This window comes from Triticum aestivum, chromosome 1B, assembly GCF_018294505.1.
Source record: "Triticum aestivum cultivar Chinese Spring chromosome 1B, IWGSC CS RefSeq v2.1, whole genome shotgun sequence".
NCBI lineage: Eukaryota > Viridiplantae > Streptophyta > Magnoliopsida > Poales > Poaceae > Triticum > Triticum aestivum.
In genome coordinates, this window is record NC_057795.1 from 7,123,308 (window position 1) to 7,138,327 (window position 15,020).

Sequence of the window (15,020 nt, forward strand, 5' to 3'; positions counted from 1 at the left end):
ATGCCTAGCTCGCTAGTTTATTGAAGCTAAAATAAAACTGATAGAAAAAAGCAGATTTAAAATCCGGCAGATAGTGCAGGGGAGTTCGAGTCAATCTGTGGACGGACGGTGTGTATATATTGAAGCAGATTGCGTTGGCGTTAAGTTTGGTGCCACAACCTGCATGCCCTGGGCCTGGTGTTTGGAGCCAAAGAGCAGAAGGTCCACTCGTCCAAACAATCAATGCATTTTTTCACGGCTGCGTCGTAGGCTCATAGCCACATCCTATGGTGGTGTAGACACGAGCTCGGGCTCGACAAAGGGAGAGGTGGGCCGGATGGACTCGTGCCATGGGAGAGCAACAATGGGAGATGGATTAGACTCGAGATGATACATGTATTTATTTTCCTCCAATATTCTAGGTAGACTTAAGCTTGATAAAAGAGCGAAGCAAATATGAATTCATATCACACCCACTTTGACACCCTAAAACCGTGGAGTATATATAGGACATATGTGCATCTCTTGTCTTTGTTAGTTTGTGAGCATGGTATATGTATTGTGCGAAACATTTAACAAATGTTTTCATGCCTTTTTAGTCATGTGACTGGACTAGAGAATCATGTGACCTTCCTGCTTGCATGTCTAGTTTATGCTGAAGGGAAATATTCTGTTATGTTGAAGTGAACTCACATTAAAAAAAGAGAATGGCGACATGTTCCCGAATGATAACATAGTTGAATGGAAGTTGCATTTGCAAATAGGTTGGTCTTGAATTATCCTAAATAACCAACTTCCAAGATAGTGGAAGAAGTTGATATACATGCTATTCTAGTTCTGTTCATACGTGACATCAGTCCAAGTCCAATGCATCATGAAACATGTGTGAAATGTGGGGATCGACTCTTGCATGTTAGTTATGTTCTCAGCCCCCTTTTCAAAACAGAAAACTTACAACACAGAAGTCACATGAAACAATAGGATGAAGCTTCTCGTCAAAGGAAATTTCAAACGGTGGAACGTGTGTCACGAATTTGATATGACGTTCGATACTATGCGGTCCAACATGCCAAAGCACCTGCACACCACTCCATTTGGGCAGCACCACAAGCAGCAGGGAACATGTTAACCCACACGTTCTTTTAATTACTCAGCCATCTAGCAGCATGGTTAAAGAACTAAGCATGTTAACACCCAAGTAGCTAGAGCACTGTCTGACTAGAGGATGCTGCAAAAGGTAATAAACAATTAAAAAAAACTATGAGAAGAAGCCGTTTACCCCCGCTTAATTTCTGTATGCAAACCATCCATTGAAGCCTGAATTCGTCTGGCCACAAGTAATCAAACTATAAATCTCAATCACACCGTTAGTAAGTTTTACTGCTGCATTACTCGGTGAAACAATGTCGGTTCTAATTAGGAACGCTCCATTGCTAAAACAGCTCAAAGAAAGAGATCAACATTCAATTCAAATCTCACCTCACCACGCCAATAGCAGTAGGTTTTCCTTCTGCAGCCACAAATTTTGCCAACGCAAAAGTGAACTGTAAAAAAGCTCCTGCGCTGTGCATCTCCCACAGCCGCAGCCTGTACATCATTAATTGTTTCAAGGAGATGAAGCAGTATAGAAGGCTGAATATTCTGTGTAAAAGAAAAATGAATGGTACTAATTACTAAATTTGTACGTCCGAATTAACCGATATTAATTTCACCTAGGCATGCATGTACACAGCCGCCCAAAGGGCCAGCAGGAAACCAAATCCAAATCAGATCGTCTCGGCGCGGCATGGGATTTGACTCAGCGATGCTTGACTCAAATCGACGCGGAGCACTCACCCTACACCGCAGGACCCAACAATTCTCGATCAAGAGCAACTGCAGGTTCAGTTAGTTTCAGGAGCAATTACAAGCCAGCATTCTTCAGCAGGCTCCAAGTTGAAGCTTTAGTTGCTCTTGCCAAATGGATGGTTTGACGGCACCCCGCTGACAACTCCACAGTAACCAGCATTATCAGCCTACTATCTGCATTGAAACAGATGAAATCAGAGTTCCAAAAGTTTCTTGAACAAGTGAAATGCCAATGTGTGCTCACTATGCCCCCTATGCCTAATTCTATCTACCTGAATAAAAAAGCTATTTTCTCTTTTAGAAACTTTTGATCTATTCACTATGCCCCCTATGCCTAATTCTATCTACCTGAATAGTTAGTTTCTGATTACCTACGAAAAAAAGCCATAGTAAGGAGAAAATAGAGTGTTTGGTCGGAGTGATCTTGCATTAAAAGAATGGTGAAGAGTTCCTGAACCAATGAGTACTTGAACGGTAACTGCTGTTGCAAAAAAAAAGGTCGATCTTATGGGTCCATTTCACCAACTCTCGAGTAGTAGAAGGACTTCATTTACATGACATGTTAGTTTCATTCATATGTACGATCACTCGACTACAGAATAAGGCCCTTGAGTAGTCCATTGGCATGATAACAAATGTTTTTCTTTAAAGATCATGACAGGTGCGTGAAATCGGAATCGGCTGACCTGAGGTAATAAGCCTTCAACTCGGTGTTTCAGATCAGCATGTCGTGGCAAAGAAACCCAGACAAGAACAATTTAGAAATGGAACATGTACGGTTAAATTACTAATAGTTAATGACCTTTTCCCTAGAAAATTCAAACCACTTGTGAAGGAAAAGAAGAGTTCCAGCGAGGCTCTGAAGCAAAGTTGGTGGACTGAACAAGTTCCCGCTCTTGCACTCCTTGCAGTAAATATCTTGTGAATAATTTTTATTCGCTTTGATGCTTCGCTGTTCTACCCCTAGTGTTGCCCTCTGCTTTCTCAGTTCATATCTCTCTAGACTTTCTACAATTGTTGCTCTGTTCAACATTGATAGCAATGGCGAGAGAATTCCACACTGGGAGCAATTCAGCTAATTCCTTAGCAACGAAAGACAATTCCACACTTGATTTAGTTGCCCTACACTGGGAGCATCATATCCCATGCTTTGTCACCCAAATAATGCCACTGAGTTGACGGTCCTGCAAAATATTGTACAAGTCTTAGATATGATGGGAAACCATAAAACTGTAAGTAGGCACTGGGAAAGGACAGCTGTTAACCTCTCAAACAATCCTTTGCGGGTATCAAACGGCTATGGTGATGGACATTCAGGTCTGCAATTCAGAAAGGCTTTTCGAAGTGAGTGTCTAAGAGGACAGTAGTTGGAACTATCGACAACATTCTATTTTCTAGCATAAGTCAATACAGATTTACAACAAGTAAATGTTATCATGGTATTTTTTGGTTTTCTCCAATATTTCAGACGATTTGAAGCTGGATAAAGAGATAAACAAATTAGTATTCATATCCCACTCACTTATTTGATATCCCAGGACAGAAGGTATATATAGGACGACTTCCATACATCGCTAGTCTTGGTTAGCTCTTCCTATGAAAACAAAACAGTGTGAGCATAGGATATATAGGTATGAGCAAGCGATTCAGCAGATATTTATCATGTCATTTTGAACACGTGAGTACACTACAGAATCATGTATACATCCTTTATCGAATTTTTTTCAGTTGCATGAGGAACAAAATGAATGAAAGCATTGTGGTTGGCTGGAGGACAACTCACACTAAAAGAACTACGATAACTACATAAATGTGTGAGTAGTTGAATAACAATTGCATTTGCGAACTAGTTATAGTCTTGAATGATTCGGAGTCGAGTCGTCAACTTTCAAGAAGTAGAGCTTAACATAAATTTTATGTCAGCTAGTTCTGGTCTGGTCACGCATGAGCATCACCACTTGATCGGCCAGGAAGAAGAGAATAGTCCAGCTCCACTGAATCATGAAAATGTGTGAAACCGGAATTGGTCACATTTATCAGTACCGAGTCTTAAAACCATGGTTGCACAAGGACAGAAAATGCATTTACCTCCTTTGTTAACAAAAATAAGAAATGCTACCCCTGCTAGGAACTTATTTCTCTCAAAATAGGCTTTCGCCCCATTTTTTATACATAAAGCAACAACCAAACATATGGCGTCCCAATGGCCTTGAAGGCCCTTGAAGCTCCGGCCGGATGGGAATGGCATCATTTGATCATATTGGTCCTCAATCCTTTGCCAATAGTTGCTATAGGTTTGATCCTTGCTGACAGTGGAGTCAAGAGTGATGTTTTGCCATGCTTTAACTAAGCACACATCCTCCGTCTCTGTGTAGTTGCCGGTCCTCCCTACCTTAGCATCATAGTCGGCCTCCTCGATCTCTTCCACATCATCATCATCTTTATTCCTAGCATTCACCTCCGCGTCGACCTCAACGTATGATTTACTGAAATCGACAAGGGGGCACCCAAATTCACCGTGCTCTCAGCTAACATCTTCAAATATGTGTAGGGCCCATTTTGGCTTCAAAAATCAACGCCCAAAGATCAAGCAAGTGTTCCGAACGGCCGAAACATAGATGACCGGAGCAAACCAAGCAAAAGATTTTTTTTTTACATCCCGACCGTTTCATCGAACACGTTGTGGGCGTGGCCGGCTACTTCGTCGTCAATGTTGATGCCAGGATCGACCAAACACGGTGGAAGATCCTGACCCCTTGACGTGATTGCCTTATTCATCGGGGCCTTCGCCCGTGCACTGGCAGGATCGGTGGAGGCGGTTGTCTTCCTCTTGGCGCTTGGAACCGGAGCGGGGCCGAAACTCCCAACCGCGCAACAGGTTGCGCCACCTTGAACAAGATGGTTCCCTTACGGCTTTCTCTTGATGGTGGTGGCGGCGGAAGGAGTTCGAGGCCTGGACGGACAGAGTGGCGGCGGTGGAGGCGGCAGTGGGCATGGTATGGCGCACCGGGGGCGGCGGGTACTCCATCCGGCTGAATTCCGGCCCCGCGAGGCAGGACGGCGGGGTCCGAGGATGGATTGTGGCGGCTGGGCGGGAGGCTGGAACTGAAGCCGGCGGAAGTGGGTTCGTGCCAACCGAAAGGGGATGCGAAAAAATTGGGTGAAATCCCGCACATATGGAGGAATTGGGCTCGCAGATTCGGGAACGTCCAAAAAAATATATGGGTCGACCGAATTTGGAGTATATGTTCAGGTCGGGTTTACGGGATTGATCCCGCAAACCGATGGTTATCACAGCGGACTGCCGGTTTGCAGAATCTGTTAGAGATGCTCTTACTACTGTTCTAGTCTTAGAAGGAAAAGTAGTCTTCTTTTCAAAAAGAAGCCGGGGCTACAAAAATGCAAAATATAATCAAAAGAGTGGAAGTTGGACATTACCAGCAAAGTGAAGAAGTGAAAAAAATTGATCAAATGTGTTTATAAATATGTTGATATGCAAGTAACTAAGCTAGTGGGTGTTTGAGTTATCTTGGTGTGACCAAAACAAATCCATGTCCATTCATTAGTACTCCCTCCATCCGGAAATACTTGTCATTGAAATGGATGTATCTAGATGTATTTTAGTTCTAGATACATACATTTTGATGACAAGTAATTCTGGACGGAGGGAGTATTAATATATCATCTTCACATTGCTAGGGACTCCATGATACTAAGAGTACTTAATAATTTTATAATTGGTTGGAAATATTTTTATTACCTGCAAATAAATGCGTATAAATGATCATATTTTATAAATTTTCCTTTGCAACTTAAGCATGTATGTTCTCCCATAATCGCAACCATCAAACATCAGAGTGCCTATAAAGTGAAAACCGATGGTATAAAGATAACTGCTTTCAACCTCGAGTAAAGGGATATTGCTCTCTGCTTGTACCACTCTCTACCGACTAATCCCTACACCATGAAACTATGAAGCCAACTGTGACGAGAGAAGCTTAGGCGAGGGACTTGGATGTAAATTCATGTGGAGGAGAACGTGGCAGATTCGATGATGCCGAGGACTAGTGTTGTCAGTACAACCTTCATTCAGACATGGCATATGACCATAAAATTCATCGTAACTAAGCAGCCATCGTGTAGGGATGTTCTCCCAAGAGCTACCAAGACCATTATAGATTTCAACTCCAGTACCATCACTGTAGTCTCTGTCAAATGGCAATCGAACTTCAAGTGGACAAAGTAGGACACAAGATCGCCGGTGGTTTTCAGCTAATTTTTCCTTGACCCCTTTGACTCTCAGGTTTTTGTTTTCCTTCAATATTTTAGATGTTCTGAAGCTAAAGACGTAAACAAATCTGAACTCATATCATGGCCACATTAACATCCAAGGGCACTATATATAGGACTTCTATGCAGGAAAATATACAGGAGCTCTTGGGTGCTCCACACCCCTATACGAAAATTAATGTTAAGAAATACCAAAAAAATGAAAAAAAAATCTGAATTTCGGGCATACCAAACCAGGGTCCCCGATCTACTCCCGTGTGAAACTTCGTGAAAAAATATAAAAAAGATGTATCTGTGGCGAAGGAAAGACTGCGTGAACAAAAATCCATCCAAACAGTGTTTTTCTATTCATAGAACTTTTTTGTCTTTTTTGCCATGAATAGTTTCCTGGTATTTTTTTACGAAATTCCACACGGGTTAGACCGGGAACCCAAGGTTGATATCCCAAAATTCCAGAATTTTTTAAAATTTCTCTGTATTTTTTTTGAACGAAATGTTCGATCGGGGTGCGGAGCACCCGAGAGCTCCAAATCCTCGTCCTTCTATGCATCTCTAATCTACTAAGCTCTTCTGATGAAACAAATATATCATGAGCATGTGATTTATCATTCAGGACGTATATCATGCCATTTTTATCTTGTGATTTATCATGCCATTTTTATCGGTGGAATGGGTGCTCAATCGGCTATTGCATGGGTTTGCAACGACGTGTCTTATTTCGATTCTTATCTACGCATAATTTTGTTTCCTCTAATTTATTTGTTTCACCTAGTGACAGCTGGTTCCCAAGGAAGAGAGAGAGGACCTGAGCTTTTGACCAGTCAACTAGACAAAATACGAAGCAATACAATGAGCCAGTGACCATATAATCATCCATAATCATATTTTTTTTCCGATAAAGATGATCTATTGCTTAAAAGGTGATGAGGGTTTAAGCATTACAACCGCCGCCTGCATATCTAGGTTGCATACATTCGCAACAAGTCCAAACTTCACACAGGACAAGAAAAAAGGTGGAATACAAGTAATCTTGAAGAAAGTGTATAAAGCCTAAGTAGATGGAGGTCCATTCTGTAGATCACGCTGCCATCCATGTTGGATAAAAATATCCTTCCTCGTATCCTCAAAGCGTGCACATACCCCAGTAAACAGGTCGCGAAACTCCACAGATCTAAAGATGGCCATAAGCGGAGAGTACCGGTGCACCTATTGATTACCTGCATAAGAGATGAATTTGTATCATTAAAAACCTTGTCATTTCTAGGCAACCAAAGCGACCAAATAATGGCTAGCGATCTCATCCTAATAAGAATCCTAAACATGTGATCAACTCCATGTAGCCAATTGCCTAATATATTAGCAACACTACACGGAGGATACAAGTCAGAAGCTACTTGGATGACTGACCTTATAGATCGAGGGAATTTGCATTCGAAGAAACAATGTTTAATTGTCTCATCTTGATGACAAAAAACACATCTTGTACTTCCTTGCGAATTCCTCTTAACAAGGTTATCTTTTATAAGAATGACTTCTCGACGAAGATACCATGCAAATATTTTATTCTTGAGTGGTATCTTCAGCTTTCAGATCTTCTTCTTATTATCAACTGGAACAATCAGATGGACTGGAGCTTTATACATGGAATCCACAGAGAATTTACCACTGTCATGTAAGTTTCAACGAAACTCATCGGCACCCTGTGACGATTGTACCGTTGTCAAACGCTGCAATAAAGTGTTCCACGATGCAAGTCTGGGGCGATTAGATCTCTCCTGAATGTCACATTTGGTGGGAAAGGTTCCAACACCCGCGGCGATAGTATCGCCCTTGTGACCCACAATGTTGTATAAAGTTGGATATTGTTCCCCGAGAGTAGCATTTCCCAACCACGTATCCTCCCATAAACGAATTTCGGAACCATACTTAATAGAAAATGATCCAAAACCGAAGAAGTGTTTCTTCGTAGCCATTAGACCAGCCCAAAAGTGCGAGTCCTAGGTTTCCAACTAACTTGGGGTATTGCATTTGAGCCTATATATTTTCTTTTCAGGAGGGTTTGCCACACAATATGTTCGGTAAGTAACTTAAAAAGCCATTTATACACAGGGCTGTATTTTTGACCTCAAGGCCAGGAATACCTAGCCGCCCACATCTTTGGGACGGCAAACCACACTCCATTTAGCCAGCTGATATTTCTTCTTCTCACGATCACCTTGCCAAAAGAATCTTGATCAGAAATAATCTAGACGTTGTAAGACCCCTTTGGGCAATAGGCAGAATGATATCATATACTGTACCATATTACGGAATACTGAATTTATGAGGACTAATCTACCCGCCAGAGATAGCAATTTTCCTTTCCAACTGTTGAAACGTTTTTGCAGTCTCTCCTCGACATGTTTCCATTCAGTATTTGTAAGTCTCCGATAATTTATCTTAAGACCCGACAGTTGCTCGAAGGTTGACAGAACTATTTTTAGATTTCTTGCTTTTTCGATGTCATGTTCCATCAAGAGAATTCTATCGTAGGCATATTGCAGGATAGAAAGCCCATCATCAACTAGATGAGGAACTAACCCGTCAATTTGACCCTCAATTTTTGTGTGCTCAAACATGATAGCTAACATACTGGCCACTATGTTAAATAGTATTGGTAATATTGAGTCGCCTTGTCTCAATCCTTTTTTGGTTTGGAAGTATCTGCCAACATCATCATTCACTTTGATGGCCACGCTACTTCTAGAGATGAAACATTGGATGAGAGCCCACCACTCTGCACAAAATCTTTCATTATGAGAGTCTGCTAGAGAAAAGACCACTTGACTTTGTCAGAAGCCTTTTCAAAATTCAATTTTGAAAATAACCCCATTCAATTTTTTCCTGCGTAGTTCATGAACTGTTTCATGAAGGATATTACAACTCCATCTAGGATGTTTCTTGCTTGATAAAAGCAGTTTGTGAAGGGTAAACCACATGATCGGCCATCGAATTCAGCCTAAGAGTAGCGATTTTCATGAAAATTTGAACCTAACATTAAGGAGGCAGATAGGTTTATAGTGTTGTATCCTTCTGCCTCATTAACCTTAGGTAGTAAAGTTATCTATACAAAATTTAGATGGAACAGATCTAACTGTCCGGCATGAAAGTAGCCAAATAGTTCTAACAGGTCCAACTTGATGACATCCCAAAAGTGCTGGTAGAACTCAGCTGGAAAGCCATCCAGCCCTGGGGCTTTGTTGTATTCCATTTGGAAAACCACCTTCTTTATTTCCTCCTCGGTATAGGGATTTGTAAGAAGATTATTTTCCTCAACAGAAACCTGGGGTATATGATGAAGCCACGTACCTAGGGTAGGGTCATGGACCTGTCCAAGGTACCCTCCCCAAGGACACCTCTAGAAGAAACTGTCTTTCAGTCGACCTGGAAGGATTACACTCGATGGACTCGAAGACAGCCGACCATGAAGACTCACTCGACCACCAGGAGATCTAGGGTCATTCTGCATCCAAATGGTCTGTTCGAAAAAAACCCGTCCGACGCCTTATATGGAGTCTATTCCGAGTGGCTGACTGGTAGGCCCGGACGATCCTGTCAAATCCCGCAACAGGCACGCACGCGATACGTGGCGAAAAAGATGGCGTGGAGATCGAGGTGTCTTTGCCTTATCCCATCCGAGTGTCGCGGCCTTCTCCGCTTCGCGCGCTTCCCGAAATTCGGATCCCGTCAAATCCGCGAGTAGCCAAGCAACTTGTCAGACAGCAGATTTCCTCCGATCCGTCGCCCGAAAATCCCCAAGTTCGTAAAGTTCACTCGGCCAATGCAAAGAATGGATCAAGGCGACTGAAAGAGAAGTTGACACCATCCCTAAAAAGTCATTGGTCCAGAGTAAGACACTCTCGCAGCACGAAAAGCAGGTCAGAAGAATTCTCAACTCCTTCCTCACTCAAACCTTGATCCATTCGGGGGCTAATGATGAAGCCACGTACCTAGGGTAGGGTCATGGGCCTGTCCAAGGTACCCTCCCCAAGGACACCTCTAGAAGAAACTGTCTTTCAGTCGACCTGGAAGGATTACACTTGACGGACTCGAAGACAGTCGACCATGAAGACTCACTCGACCACCAGGAGATCTAGGGTCATTCTGCATCCAAATGGTCTGTTATTAAGTAGTCTTTATGGCTATGATATCACTTTATGTAAGACGTTACCAGTAACGCCAGGCCTTTATGTACATTGAACTCTCTGCTACGTGGGCTGGCTAGGGTCCTGGCGCACTCTATATAAGCCACCCCCCTCCACAGGCAGAAGGGTTTGCATCCCTGTAACACATAAGCATATAATCCAGTCGACCGCCTCCGGGCACCGAGACATAGGGCTGTTACTTCCTCCGAGAAGGGCCTGAACTCGTAAAACCCTTGCGTGTATAGCTACTCCATAGCTAAGATCTTGCCTCTCCTTTAGTACCCCCCTACACTACTGTCAGACTTAGAACCATGACAGTATATCCACTGTTCGGGACTCATCCAGGGAGAAGTTGCCTTCTTCTGGTGCACCAAACAAAACTTTATAGTAATTGGTAGTGTACAATTTTATTTTCTCATGGTCCTCGATCGTACCCTCATCATGTACAAGAGAATGAATAAGTTCCTTCTGATATCTTCCGTTAGCGACACCCAGAAAGTAACTTGTGTTCAAATCTCCTTCCATGATAAATTGAGCGTTTGATCGTTGGTACCATTTGCAATAAGTGCACTTGATTGGCTTTTTAGCTCAATTTCTTGCACGGATAGTGGTCGTTCAACGATAGATGAACACATTTTCCAGCACTTGATTGCCTCTAACTCATCAACGATAGATGACAACTGAAGCTTTTTCGTTGTCAAGATACCACACCTATGTCTAGCCCATCCTCCTAGGAATCTGCATAGGCACACATTTTGTTATTCTATCTTTGAATTGGGGTCTAACCCGAGACAGATCTTACCCACACCTTTTTCAGCATATCATGGATACCATCGCGATGTAACCATCCAAGTTCAAACTTGAATTGGCGTCTACAATTAGGTCTAGGCAAACCAGTGGTTATAAGGATCGGTACATGATCCGACAAAGCCTCGATTACATTCTAGCGCCCACACTGTTACCATAGGGAACTTTGATTCCCATTCAGTATCAATAAGCTCGCGATCTAGTTTCTCGTATGTCAATTTTGGAAGACTGTTTGCCCAAGTGAACTGTCTTCCTGTCATGGAAACCTCTCTTAAATCGTCCGTCAATGGCAATGTTGAATAAGAAAGGCCAGTGATCATCGAACCTGCCTTTGCTTTTCTCGTGAGGAAATCTTAGCAAATTAAAATCTCCTCCTATTAGAATAGGATATGGGTTGTCCTTTGCCAGATTAACCAATTCACAAAGAAAATCAGCTTTAAATTCTTCCTGGGCTGCACCATACATGGCGACAAGAGTCCATGTAAAGTTATGAGCTTTGTTGCGGATATGGAGTTTAGTATGATACTCTCCATCTGAACTTGCCAACACTTCCATGGTCTCCATTCTCACGCCAAGTAATATGCCCCCAGATCTGCCACGTGGTGGACGAGACACCCACGAGAAAGCTATGCCGCCAGAAAGGCGGTTAAGTAAACTCACCAAGAAATCTCGTTTTCCCATTTCAGAAATGGCCAAAAAAATCCAACTTATGATCCTTAGAACATCCAGCGATATGTAAATGTTTAGCCAAGTCACGAAGACCTCTGCTATTCAAAATCAGGCCATGCATTGGGAAACATTTGGAGATTTAGACACTTTCGCCTTTTTACAAGGCGACTGGCACTTCTTTCTACGAGAAGATTTAGATTTACGGCCAGATGCTTTGAGTTCATACAAGGAACTTATCCCAGCCACATATAAAACTACCTCCGACACCTCACCAACTATATGAGAGAGAAGATGACCATCAATTGTGGCATCCACATCCTCATCCTCTAGTTGAGAGTTGTCCGACTTGCCCAAGATTTTAGGTGTTACCGTTACACGGTCATACTCCATATGTCTCAGAGCTTTAGTCGACACATTAACTTCTTTCTCGTTGTTACCCAAAACCATGCCTATGCTAGTCAATTTAGAAGACAATTGCGGGGACGAAAAAGACAGAAAGATTTATATGACGCCTTAAGATGCATTGCCTTTGACAGTGAATCCTCGTCCGTTGTTGTCGCTCCCTCTGCATCCACCGGGTGCCGTCGACTCTGCCGTGGTGGAGTAGCAGTCTTGCTGGAAGGCTGAGAATGTGCAACAGGGATGGGCCTGGGTCGCAGAACAGCTCCGAGCGACGGCAGCCAACCTCTCCTCGGCCAGCCAGTTAGACATCACTCGGCATAGGGTGTAATTTTAGTAGTGTGCCGACAGTTTCTCAGCAAGTTAAAGGTTCAATCCCTCTTGCCAAAGGATGATTCGACATGCCCCTGACGCCTCCCTGGCAACTAGAATTATGTCCACATTGATGACCACGTCCTTGCCTCCTCGAATTGTATCCATCCTGATGTTGTGGATTTGACCATTAATGCATGCTACAGTTTTTTCTGATGGTAGAAGTTACGTCTATGATTTTTCAAAAATCGTTCATCTAACTTTACTTAATATATGCATAACAGAGAGGGATCGAATTATCATCAATTTCTTGGAGAGAATATCATTTATTTTTGAAGGAAACACGTGTACACAATAGAGGAAAGCACACATAACCCGCGCAAAAAAAAAGAGAGGAAAACACACATAATGAGAAGGAAAATAAATAGTACACAAGATCACGACAAGGACAATCCTTCTCCATTGTTGGAATACTGGAAACAGAAGCGAGTCGTCGACCAGAGCCATGAAGATTCTCATGCCACATAGCACATACACTGTGCTAAATTGGGCACGCATAGACTCCAAGTGAATTAACAGACGCCCCAGCACGCGCATAGAACCCCCCGATAGTGTTACTATCTGTAACCTGGCTGCTAAAAGGAGTGCCATTTGCTTTTCCAAAAGGCCCATATGTCGTGACGCTGCTGACCAAAGTAAGTGATGTAACAACAGTCACTCCTCCAACTGCATCAGTTGTTCCAAGAACTTGCTTTATGAACTCGGAAGGAGCAAGCTTGATCTGCAAGAGAAGAGTGCGTCACCATATGGCACTTTAATTTAAACTCAGTACATGTACAGGGTGTGAGATTAAAGTTATTTGGCAGAAAACATTGAAGAAGAAATTACATTGAAATAATCCAAAAAGAATGACTCACCGCCACACTAAGTGCACCATCACCACCCCACGGTCCAGCAATTTTCTTCTGACCAGCTTGATCAGTGTACGAAAACCCAATTGAGTTAATCACGTCTCCACATCGAATTGTCACGGTTTGAAGAGAACGAGGCAGCTCTGTGATGTCAAACGATGTCCCTCCGTCTGCTCCCCAAGGTCCCATCTTGTTCACTGGGGTCTAGGCATAGGTGATCAAGCGACATAGAATATCATAAAAACAATAATATTTGTGTAATTCCAAGTTACCAAGTGAGGTGCTATTTTTATACCATATTTGCGTACTTAACATCGAAAAACAATTAATGATAAATGTATCTCACCACGTTGGGGATGCACAGACAGAAAGCACTGATACGAAGCTCCCAAGTACGCCCGGGAGTAGGTTGTATATTTTGGATTACTTTGGCGACGACAACACCTTGTGCATATGCAAATTCTCCAGTTCCACCTACAATTGCCCATTCACTATCTTTGTTGGCTACAAAGTCTCCAAGAACCTTAAGGCTGGACCCCTTAAACCTAATAAGTGAAGTGGAAATCACAAAATTTAGCACAAAAAGATATAGATACAACATAAGCTAATTTAGACCCTAACATCTCAAAAGGGTGGCAAACCAACCTGGTATCAGTAAACAATATATTGTGACAGAATAACCAGTTTACGTCGGCTTTACCATCACCCATGTGCATGCCACGAGCACGTGCGATAGGGTTTGCATTGGCGGCTGGACCATCGCTTATGGTCCAGTCATTTGCAACGGTTACACCAAAATCCATAGGAAGACCTGGATTCACAATGACTTTTTGGTTGGCATTTGGGGTTCCTTCGGCAATCTGGTTTATGTATAAGTGGAAGAGATGCTGCTTCTGTGTGATGGATTGGCAAACACCACTCTGGTAGTAGGAAGGGTCAGTGGCGGCCATGGCTATGGGATGTGTGAGGAGCTAAAGCTAAGCAATCAAGGCAGGATTGATTGTGTTTGGTGAGGAAATGAAAGAGTGAAGGTGGCAATTTATAGCCAAGTATGTAGTTGGTGGTTTTGTCACGTATAAATGGTTGTGTGCATCAAGATGATGCAGACCCCGAGGGTTTAACCTCCTCTTGAAAAAAATAATATAAAAGTTATGTGGCAGGTGGGACAACACACATAAATTAGTTGGGGCTCACTGCATATAAAGAATGGCCCGTGACCTTGGCAGCCTCGCTCCCCAACGTAACTGAGGCTACCGTCGTCTTCCTCTTGCTCCCATTTCATGGATTCGCAGGGAGGCTAACTACATGATCACACTGTAAAAGCTAGTGAGTATGTGAGGTCCCTACGGCTATACACATACTCATTGCTTATGTTTCACTTATGGTAAATGATGTCGTTTTTTCTTTTCTTATTTGTTTCTGGGAGCCCGATCTTCTGCTTCGTGAGGGTACTAGCTGATTGATTCTCTTCTTCTCAAGCAGGTGGTCATGATTGGGTCTCCATAATTGGATCTGTGCATAAGCATGCGGTTCTTCACATGCGAACAGTGTGTGTGCTGTTGCTGCTGATTGACTTGAATCCACAAGGGATAGACACTCGTGAACCTGCAAATCACCTGTC

The 15,020-nt window shown here is 42.8% G+C and overlaps 1 protein-coding gene across 1 annotated transcript; it reads right to left on the reverse strand.

The window, feature by feature from the left end:
- Nucleotides 1-12,928: 12,928 nt before the first annotated feature.
- LOC123083699 (jacalin-related lectin 9) lies at nucleotides 12,929-14,422 on the reverse strand. The gene is made up of 4 exons (XM_044505658.1): nucleotides 14,045-14,422; nucleotides 13,746-13,944; nucleotides 13,406-13,603; nucleotides 12,929-13,269 (listed from the first exon to the last, which is right to left on the reverse strand). Exons 1-4 carry the CDS (start codon nucleotides 14,347-14,349, stop codon nucleotides 13,030-13,032), a joined length of 942 nt encoding a protein of 313 aa, XP_044361593.1. The 5' UTR covers nucleotides 14,350-14,422; the 3' UTR covers nucleotides 12,929-13,029.
- Nucleotides 14,423-15,020: the final 598 nt, after the last annotated feature.

What these genes read in the sequence shown, in the direction of transcription:
- LOC123083699 (XM_044505658.1), bottom strand. Translation starts at nt 14,349, where the DNA reads ATGGCCGCCACTGACCCTTCCTACTACCAGAGTGGTGTTTGCCAATCC. An exon ending in ATATTGTTTACTGATACCAG is followed by an intron (nt 13,945 to 14,044) that starts GTTGGTTTGCCA and finishes TTCACTTATTAG; the next exon opens with GTTTAAGGGGTCCAGCCTTA. An exon ending in ATGGTGCACTTAGTGTGGCG is followed by an intron (nt 13,270 to 13,405) that starts GTGAGTCATTCT and finishes CTTCTCTTGCAG; the next exon opens with ATCAAGCTTGCTCCTTCCGA.